The sequence below is a fragment of the Silurus meridionalis genome, chromosome 5 (genome assembly GCF_014805685.1).
Source record: "Silurus meridionalis isolate SWU-2019-XX chromosome 5, ASM1480568v1, whole genome shotgun sequence".
In the NCBI taxonomy this organism is placed as follows: domain Eukaryota; kingdom Metazoa; phylum Chordata; class Actinopteri; order Siluriformes; family Siluridae; genus Silurus; species Silurus meridionalis.
Window position 1 is genome coordinate 14,630,425 of NC_060888.1, and position 10,401 is coordinate 14,640,825.

At 38.5% G+C, this 10,401-nt stretch overlaps 1 protein-coding gene across 8 annotated transcripts in view; it reads left to right on the plus strand.

Moving 5' to 3' along the window:
- The window catches only part of dlg3 (discs, large homolog 3 (Drosophila)), a 73,329-nt gene extending 63,460 nt beyond the window's left edge, over positions 1-9,869 (plus strand). For 4 of the 8 annotated variants that reach the window (XM_046848926.1, XM_046848922.1, XM_046848925.1 and 1 more), the window contains 10 exons: positions 1,890-2,066; positions 3,301-3,376; positions 3,803-3,905; positions 5,486-5,527; positions 6,197-6,247; positions 6,342-6,443; positions 6,553-6,725; positions 6,871-6,980; positions 8,206-8,297; positions 8,429-9,869. In XM_046848926.1, the coding sequence (XP_046704882.1) occupies positions 1,890-2,066; positions 3,301-3,376; positions 3,803-3,905; positions 5,486-5,527; positions 6,197-6,247; positions 6,342-6,443; positions 6,553-6,725; positions 6,871-6,980; positions 8,206-8,297; positions 8,429-8,535 (1,033 nt within the window). In that variant the 3' untranslated portion in view covers positions 8,536-9,869. Of the gene's footprint in view, positions 1-1,889; positions 2,067-3,300; positions 3,377-3,802; positions 3,906-4,434; positions 4,481-5,485; positions 5,528-6,196; positions 6,248-6,341; positions 6,444-6,552; positions 6,726-6,870; positions 6,981-8,205; positions 8,298-8,428 lie in introns of all 8 variants that reach the window. The other 4 variants (XM_046848924.1, XM_046848928.1, XM_046848923.1 and 1 more) reach the window with 2 other exon arrangements.
- Positions 9,870-10,401: the final 532 nt, after the last annotated feature.

Consider the following 10,401-nt stretch of genomic DNA (forward strand, 5'->3'; position numbering starts at 1 on the left):
GTTATTTCAGGGTATTACCAGTCTGACGAGGTATAAATGAGAGGCTTACTGCATGACTCTTTGTGTTTTTCACTTGACACCTGGAATAATTTGCTCAGCAAAGGAGAACCTACTGTTGTGTTACACTTAACCAAAATATATCATTCTTTGCTCAGCTCCATAAGTCCCAGCATACAGTACTTTTTCAAGTGATTGTTAGGCACATATTCAGTAATCATATACAGTTCAGCCTTGTACAATGGTACAACATATCACACTGGTGTAATGTTTATGATGAACCATGAATCATTTCTCCACACAAAACAGTTTCAGTTCAAATGTATTTTGGGGCTCCAGCTTTTTTTAACACAAATGTTTGTCCTTTTCATCTGTTCTCTAGTTGATTTACGTGTGTGTTTCGGATCATTGTCCTGCAGCACCCAAACTAAGCTTGAGGTCATGGACTGTTACTCTGATCATGGATGTTCTGTGAAATATCTATTCCTTGTTCAATGCATCCATGAGGCAGCAAAGCAGCTGCAAACCATGATTCTCCCTTCACGGATGGGATGAGGGTTTTGTGCATGTCCAATTCTTTTAGTTGAATTTTATTCAAATGCAGCATTTTTGCAAAAACGTTTGGAAAACTTTGTTTCTCATTTGTGCATAGAACCTTTTTGTTTCCAGAATTGCAGTGGAATATGCTGTTGATTTTGGGGAAATGTAAAGAAAATAATGTTTTTGGGCAGCAGTGGTTTTCTCTGGTGTCCTTGAATGACACTCTTGCTAAGTTTTTTTTTTTTTTTTTTTTTTTAGTAGAGGACACATGACTTTCACAGAGTTTTCTGCCAGTCTTTTTGTTGAAACCCTTTCGATTCTTTTTTCACCTTCCAGTATTACCTCCTGTTGTGATTTTTCCTGGAAACCCACTTCTATGGTCCAAAATGTTCTCTGTTTGTGGACAGTTTGTCTTTTCATGGATTGATGAACTGCTGATGAATGCTTTTGTCACCCTTTTGTAATCTGTGTATCTCTCTTATTTTTAAATTTTTTTTTCTACAGTTCTATGAATGTTAGTGGGGTCGGGACATGTTTCACACAAATCAACTCGGTTTATGTTTATTGTTCCATTTGACTTTTGTTACAAATGTGACAATATGGTCCCCTGGTGGTCTAGTGGTTAAGATGCAGCGCTCTCACCGTTGCGAACCGGGTTCGATCCCCGGTCAGCGAACCATCCCCAGCCACTCTCAGTGCCGGTCCCAAGCCCGGATAAATTGGGGAGGGTTGCGTTAGGAAGGGCATCCAGCGTAAAACATGTGCCAAGTCAAGCGTGCGGAGGATCAGCTGTGGCGACCCCTAACGGGAGAAGCCGAAAGAAAGTTTATACAGTGTGGACATGAGAGGAGATTTATGGGCCATGTTCAAAAAAACAAACGCGAAGGAAGACTGATGCAATAAATGTAAATGGCACTCTTCCTCCAGCATACATGACGTATAAAATCTCATTACAAATGGCCATTGGAGGTGCGTTCAAATCGGCATTCCTTAGATGCGTTTCCACTGTCCATTCGAAATGTTATATGTGAAAGGGCCTTAGGTCATGACCAGTGCTATATTTTTGGGAAAAGGTTGTTCATTCCTGTAGTACAGTTGAAGAGACTTTGTGACTGTACTGTTTGCAGTGGCCCACCATCTTAGTAACTCACCTAAATATTTCCTTAGATTGTGCACCCATTTGTGTATATTGAATATGTATCAAATTTATCCTGAAATAATAAGTGGTCATTAAATCCTATTTTTATTTTTTTTTTTTTACTAACTATTCCTAATTCTGCCCACTGAGTCATATATACACTAATAATGTTCATAAACTCACTAAACCCCCACCAACATCTTTTTTTGTGCAGGGCTCTGTTTGACTATGACCGTACCAGAGACAGCTGCCTCCCCAGCCAGGGCCTGAGCTTCTCATATGGAGACATTCTACATGTCATCAATGCCTCTGATGATGAGTGGTGGCAGGCACGACTTGTCACCGCCCATGGTGAAAGTGAGCAGATAGGCGTCATTCCCAGCAAGAAAAGGTACTGCATTACTGATCACACATGACAAAATCTATTAGGTTAACTTTCAAGTTAGAAAATGTGTGGCTAATTGATCATATTAAAAAGAAAAACTTCAGATGTATTTAATAGCCAACAGATCAGTAAGTAATAATCTAATCTAGTCTATTAATTTCTAACCTGTAATTAGTTGTTGAAAGACGTTGAGAGGGTGAGGAAGAGAAGTAGAACATAAAATGCTGGTATAAGATAAAAAAAAAAAAGTAAGAAAGAAACCTTAGAGTAGAGACCTGCACCGATGCAAACGAGTGCGGCGCGGGACCAGATTTGACGGGTGAATGTGGGTTTGGGTGGTAAAATACTCGTGTGGAGAATAAAATCATTTGCGGAACTATGCAAAAAATAAAAAAAAATACAAAATACAAAAATTACTAAAGAAAAACTTTAATGTTGAAATAATGAATGTATAAATGAAAATATAATTATTAATTATAAAAGGAAGTAAAATGTTACAGTACTGTATCGTATACATAAAATATCATTTTCGTCGTGGCGTCCGTTTATCGCGTGCATCGCGTTTAATAGATCACTGTACTGCACGGAAGCAACAATGGCCATTTAAAATGAAATAAAGCGATTTACAGGCACGAGGTCGGAAGCGAACTCGTGGTTCATGCGCGATAACTACTAGAACACACCGAGGCACAATGTCTGAAGCGCAAGACAGAGCAGAATCGCTGAGTGCTACAGAAATTACTCTGTTATTAAAGAAAGAGAAACACCACAACAAAACCGTGGACTTTTTAAATTTTTATTTATTTTATTATTTTTTTATAAATAAGATATCGTTTCCGTTGATGATCCATGTTCTAAAAGGTTCCTCATCCGTGTTCATCGTTTACACAAAAAGTCAAACTTAAACGAAACTACTACATTTTAGCTGCAGGCTTTTGTGGGCAGGAGCAGGACTGAAAAATCCGTCCTGTGCATGTCTCTACTTTAGATTATCATCCAGCTCTGTATAAGGTACAAAAACAGTCGGTTGCGTTTCAGAGAACACAAGTGCAGAACGTAAAGACAATCTTATTTATAATTCATTTCCAGTGTAGTTTATGGAAAGTGTAAAAGCATCGACAAAACAGTGTGCGTGCACACAGTAAACAAAGCCTGATACTGGCATACTATTTGTTGAGCCAGTTGTTGAGAAAGCAGCATAATTATTTAACAAAACACAGCTTTTTTTTCCTTTCTACAGGGTGGAAAAGAAAGAGCGTGCTCGATTAAAAACCGTCAAGTTCCATGCTAGGACAGGCATGATTGAGTCCAATAGGGTGAGTGTGGTTGAAAAGCACCTTAGCCCCTTTCTTCCCTCCCTACCATGTCATCATGTGCAAACTACATGTTAGATGATCCACCTGATTGTGGGTATGAAAACACGAACCATTTTACTATAGTCAGAGAACATGAGGCTGCTCATCACTGGTTGCATAGAGTTGGACCGACCCCCATACGCACATCATCCTACTCTGTGGTTTTCCACTTGTACTCATTCATTGTTCAAGATGAATGCCTCTGATACATTACTTTCCATCAGTGGTATGATTTTTATTATTTTTTTATTTCTTTGTTTATTTGTGTATATATTTTTGCATGCTTGTGTTTGCTAGCTGTGGGTGTGCTGTTGACTATTGAAACCCATTTGTTCTGTTTTTTTTTTCATCTCTCATTTCCACTCCCATCATGTGGTCACCTCCCAGCAGCCAGTCAAAGTAAAGCGCAAAAAAAGCTTCAACCTGTCGCGCAAGTTCCCGTTTTACAAGAGCAAGGAGAATATTGTGCAGGAGTTGGTGGAGTCTGAACGTGAGTATATGTATGTGTGCGGGGTTTTAGGGGCTCTGTTGCTTGCTGTCCTTCATGCTCCATCCTCCTTCATGCTTACTTCTCGGACAGTGTGCCGGCTGGCTTTTGGTGCCTCATCATATCTTTAAGTCCTTCCCAAGAGGCAGCGGGACCAATCAGAATACAATGTCCTCTGGCCTCGGTGTGCTCCGAGTGAGGTCTCGGATGTCTGCTGCTCACTGGTGTCGAGATGCACTAATACTCCAGGGCTGTGCTTAGTCCTAGTCCTATTCATTTGTCCGCAAAATCTGTTGCGTTCCAAATTAATGGTTAAAGCGATGCGCTACAAGGGAACACTTGTAGACTAATCAGTGCATCTTCTGTTACACTGTAGAAAAGGAACAGAACGAGAGCACAGCCAGTTTGTGTTAGTCTTCCTCCATCCCCAGAGAGCACTACACCCCTCTTCTCGGCCTCTCACTAACATCTATTTCTTCCTGTCTGCTCTCTTCTTCTCTTTGTTTCTGCTTTCACCTTTCGGGACGCTCAGGACTTCCCAGGGTTAAGCGATGACTTTTATGGATCAAAGAGTTTGAGTAAGTGTGTGGTTATACTTATCAAACAGCTGCCCAATGAGCTCAGAATGGCTGTGCCACACACACAAAGCTTTTCTCTTTCTTCCTCTCTCTTTTTTTCTCCCTCTCCACCAGCCCCTATCCCCCAATCAGAATTGAAATTTCTAATATGAGAATTGATTGTAATATGAGACATTGGCACAAAGCCAACATCCAGTTTGCTTTCTAACAAAAAAAAAAACTTATTGCCCTTTTCCTATCTCAAGCTACAAGATTTCTATAGACATGCTGAGTGAAAGTGTACAGGATCTTAGGATCTTCAACGTGTAAACATGGACTACAAAGTAAATTATATTCAGTTAAATTGAATCGGACAGGCATGAGATAAAGTGTCTCCTTTAAATTCTTCAATACTTTTATTGAATTGAATTGTGAATAGGATAAATATAGTGCAGAAGGTTCTGTGTGAAATGTGTAAAACAAAAAGTGTATAAAGGCACAGGCCAGAAGCCTCACTGGCTCTTCTGTTTTCCTTCATTCTCACACCCTTGCTGGTACAGTCCAGAATAGTGAACTGAAATTTTAACTGTTAATGTAAAAACTTGAAGTAAAGTAATAGGGATTTTAACTACACAAATTTCCAAGCAAAGTACGAATCACGTCACACGTTTATTCGATGTGATTTGCGTCCACCCTTTTATTTAATTGTCAAACTGAATATCAGCTACTTACACTGGCATGATTTAAAGTACCAGTTTCTCATGTAGTTACAAAGACCACAGCCATAGGAAACACTGACCAGGGAGTGGAGGTCATTTGGGACTTTACAGGAGGAAATACTTAATTAACTTTTATTGCCACCTCCTACCACTGCACTGTAATGGAACTGGTGGACATCTGTGTGCATGTAAAACACTTGTTTTATCTTCTTTTTTCTCTTTCTTCTCTATATTATTATGTATTTTTTTTGCTAGTCCGTACTAATTTTAAAACTGTTTACATGGCAACTTCCTTTTTTTTCTGCAGAGTGTTTGACTTCCAATACCAGCGACAGTGAGAGCAGTTCTAGTAAGTGACTTAAAAGACCATTGTTCTATTAATCATTGTCATGTTAATATGCCTTGCAAACTGCAACTAGAGTGATAATTCAACAGTCCTACTATTACAGTTTGATTTTTGCTAAAAGTTCCCACCCTCAAAACAGTTGTTTTCCTACTAAAAGTAATTGGATATTGACCCGTGCCCTGGGAAACAACAGCACTGAGTCTTGTCTTGTAACAAGGCTGGGAACAGTTGATGTGCAGCATGATCCATAGTTCAAATGTTGAAAGATGCTTTTATGTTCTGTTAAATTTGACTCTTTAATGCTATTTTCACTGCTTTATATACAGGACCTTCAGCCACAGATAGATGTAGCGTTATCGCAATTTTACTTTGTTGTTGTAATAATTGGGAGTCCATAGAGTGCATTATTATTATTATTATTATTATTATTATTATTATTATTATTATACCTTTTTTGTGTGTGTGTTTATTTGGTAACTTTTTAAAATAAGATAAGGACACTGTATTTGTCTATTATTAGTGAACACTAGATCCGCTTGTGTATTTCAAAATGGGGATAGTTTTTTCGTAAGACTTGGATGCATTGTTAGTTGTCGCACTCAAATCTACACTGAAGGTTTTCCTCATTTCATGTGTTTATTTTTTTGCATTATTTTTATTTTATTCATATAGAAGGGCAAGAGGACACAATTTTATCTTATGAACCAGTGATTCGACAGGAGAGTAAGTATTCAGTTTTGCAAACGTGCTCTAATGTCTACAATGCGGGAGAAACCACCTTGAGTTTTACATTCGATTTTTATTCCTGCTCCTCTAGTTCATTACACAAGGCCTGTGATCATCTTGGGTCCTATGAAGGACAGGGTAAATGATGACTTGATCTCGGAGTTTCCACATAAGTTTGGATCCTGTGTTCCACGTAAGTGTGCCAAATTCAGCCAGAGACAGAGCATCATTTAAAGGTTCCTTTTGTATTTTGTCTGTTCAAAGAAGCACGTTCATGGAATAAACCTAAAGAATTCCCGCAGATACAACTCGTCCACGGCGAGAGAATGAGATGGATGGACAGGATTACCACTTTGTGGGTTCAAGAGAGCAGATGGAGAAAGATATTCAGGACAACAAGTTTATTGAGGCAGGCCAATTCAATGAGAATCTGTATGGGACCAGTATTCTGTCAGTTCGGGCAGTGGCTGAGAGGGTTCGTAATTGCTTACACATGCTAATGCAAACATCATGCAGCACCATAACCTGTTCCTTAAACAAACTCGCGTGTTTAAAACTGATAAATATTTCATTTACCAGGAGTGTGGAAAACCTAAGCATTTTCTGTCTTCGTGTTGTAGGGGAAGCACTGCATCTTGGATGTGTCTGGGAATGCTATAAAGAGACTCCAGCAAGCACAGCTCTATCCTATTTCCATTTTCATCAAACCAAAATCCATTGATGCTCTAATGTAAGTTCTTCCTATTTCAGTAAATGCCTTATGTGCTGGTCTTCAAGAATTTAAGAGTTTAACATGATAGTATGAAAAAGTGTTTGTTTACTGTGTAAGGCACATCAGCAGTTTTTGTGATTGAAGGGCCATAGCCAAGACTATTTTCACACAGATCATCCTTAACCTCAAAACTACCTACTACTACTGTGTAGGTCCCATGTGCCACAAAAACAGATCTAACCTGTGGAGGAATAGACTCCACAAGGCCTCTGAAGGTGTGATGTGGTATCAGTCACAAAGATGTTAACATCCTTACCCAGTCATCTGATCAGCTACAACATTGACAGGTGGTTTACTCATGCTCATATTCCTTTACAGCTGTGGTGAGCAGTAGAGCATCTCTCCATCCACAAAATATTGAACAGAAGACCCCATCAGGCTCACACATCTGTCCACCATGAACAGGAAGTTAAGTCTTGTTCTTGGAGGACAGGAATGGAAGCTGATGCGGTCTTCCCGTATTGTAGCTCTGCTCGAGGTTTGATGTGGTGAACATTCAGAGACACTTTTCTGCTCTCCGTGGTGGTAAAGAGAGATTCTTTTAGTTACTATAGACTTTCTGTCAGCTCAAACCAGTCTGATCATTCCCCTCTGATCTTTTGATTGAAGGTTTTTCAGCCTGTAGACCCTATGCTCACATTTGACCATTTTGTGTCAATTCCAGAGCTTTTGAAATCCTCAAACCAGCGCTTCTGGTACCAATATCCATGAAATGTTAAGTCACAGAGATCACACACTTTCTTGATTCTGATCTTTTGATGTGAACAGTAACTAAAGCAGTTGATCTGTATCTGTACCTTGCGTTGTGCTGATGTCACATGATTGGAAGTTTAGATATTGCTAATGTTCAGGTATTCATACATTTTTTTTTATTTTTTTTTATTTTTATTTTTTTTTATTTTATTTTTTTTTTAAAGTGGGCCGAAAGTGTACATTCAAGGGCATGTTACGTAAGATGACTCGGGTATCACTTTCTACAATGTACAAAGTACTGCAATACATAGTTTTTATATTTTTATAAATAAATTACTGGTTAGAAACTAAAATAAATAACGTGTAGCAAGTACTGAAAACCTAGTGAAAATTACAAGAAAAAAAAAAAAATTCATAAGAACCCTGGGTGAAATAAATATTTTGGTTTTGAAGTAATATTTGGTGGAATGTGTTCATTTGTATCTTACAGGGAACTGAACAAGAGGCAGACTTATGAGCAAGCCAATAAAGTCTTTGATAAGGCAATGAAGCTTGAACAGGAATTTGGAGAATATTTCACAGGTAAATTTATTTATTTATTTATTTATTTTGTGGCATGTGTTTAAATCATAATGAAACAACTTAATTACGCCGCATTATTTTACATGAGATTGACAAAATGATCTGCTTGTATGCCCTCTCTTATTTCCCAGCCATAGTCCAGGGTGACTCACTAGAAGAGATCTACAATAAAATCAAGCTGATCATCGAGGAGCAATCAGGCCCCTACATCTGGATCCCGTCCGCAGAAAAACTCTGAGTGTGCAGCCTCCATCCTCTGCACGTATGCGGAGTAATATACCAACCCCTGCCCTGCTCCAGCCCGAGTCCTCTCCTTCCCTTTTTACTGAAATGTTTCATATCAAGTTTTAGTGTCATCATTATGTTAACTCAAATTAAAAGAAGTCTTATCCCCTATTACTGTGACTGTGCACACCCCTGCATGAGTTTCTCAGCAAATCCATTCAAGACTAGGAATTTCATTACAAATTATTTTTGTCTGGTAAAACAAAGGGAAAATGAACAAATCATTTGTGTTTGGATGGACTTCGGAAGCCAGTGTCTCGAGACATTGGGGTTTGGCATTTTAACGTTTTTTGGAAATGGAGACTGATCGAAAAGCTGGAATCCTGTATATGTTCATTGTTGCATTGTTAAAAAAAAATTGGAAAAAGCTGAGCAGAGACCAACAAGGTTTTCTACAAGGACTAAACCAACCAAACCTGCTGAAGGTACTGTTCATGGATCACTGACCATGTTAATAGAAAATTGGTGGAGAACCCGGTGATCTTCAGTAATCACACAGCAGTTTGCTATTTGGCTGGCTGCCGCTGCCAGTTGCTGATAAAGAAACCACTGAAGGCAGAACAAATGGAAAACAGAATATGAATCTATACATTTATATTACTGAAATCACATGGTAACTAAAATCCTATGGAGATTTTACTACATAATATTATGCTATGGTACACATTTTACACTTCACTAGAATTGTCTATTTGGAGGGCTGTTAGTTTTGTCTTGTTTTTTTTTTTTTTTTTCTTTCTTTTTTTTTTTGTTTTTTTGTTTTCTCTTTCCAGATTTTTTAGCTGCTCTTTATTAAAGATTGGGTAGAGGGGTGTAACTGGGCTCTCTGCAGAACACCAAACTGCCTTACAATTAATAAAATTAGTTAATTCTGAGGGGAAGCTTCAAATTACTCAACTGATCAGTGCTTAATGGAAGACTCAATCAAACCTGTGTTCTGAGTTTTCTACTGCATATTGGAGGCCTAACTTGTGAGTGCAATAGACTTAAGTGTCTTACCTCTTTTAAATCCTTATTTCATCATTGCTTATCTTTTAGTAAACGGTTTTTTGAATAATGATTTTGGCAGCCAAGGCTCCTTTTAAGCTATTGAACAGCAGCTAGCCCATTTGCACTTTCTCAACCTATCAAGTCTTTTCTCTTCAGACTGAACGGTAACATGGTACTGTCCTGTATGCTGCCCAACTGGGAAGCCTTAAAACGGGTAGAATTAAGACAATAACTGTATTGGATGTCCTTCTCAATATTAAAAGTCAATAGAGCCTGTATTGGCCTAAGTTCCCTAGACCTGCCAGATGTTTTTATTAAATTGTTTAAGATATTTTTTCTTTTCATTTCGGGGTTTATGTGACAACTGTATTTATCGTTATAGCGGGGAGGGAGCTCAGAGATCTGGTGATCTATTCATTTAGCAGTAAACAAGCTGCAATGACATAATTGAAATTAAATGTGTCAATAGAATATTTCCTAAAAGGAGTGAAATGTTTCTGAGCATCTAACAACTAGTAGATATTTGCAGGATTATTCCTTCCGGTTCTTTGCCATGCATTGGAAATGCTGCACGTGCGATGACCCTCCTGTATACAGTCTGACTGAACACGAGGAAAAGCCCACTGCAGTTCTGAGCGTTACCATTCTACATGAGAAGAGACTGAGATGGTTTAATGATAAAGGATTTTTAAAGTTTGCTGGACGAAGTTTCATAATTTTTGGAGTACAAGAACCAGTCCAGCATTTTCTTCCTTGGGCGCAAGACATGATGAAAGTGCTGTGCCCTCCATTCTCCAACTACTCTATCTGCAGGCATTTCCTAAGCAGA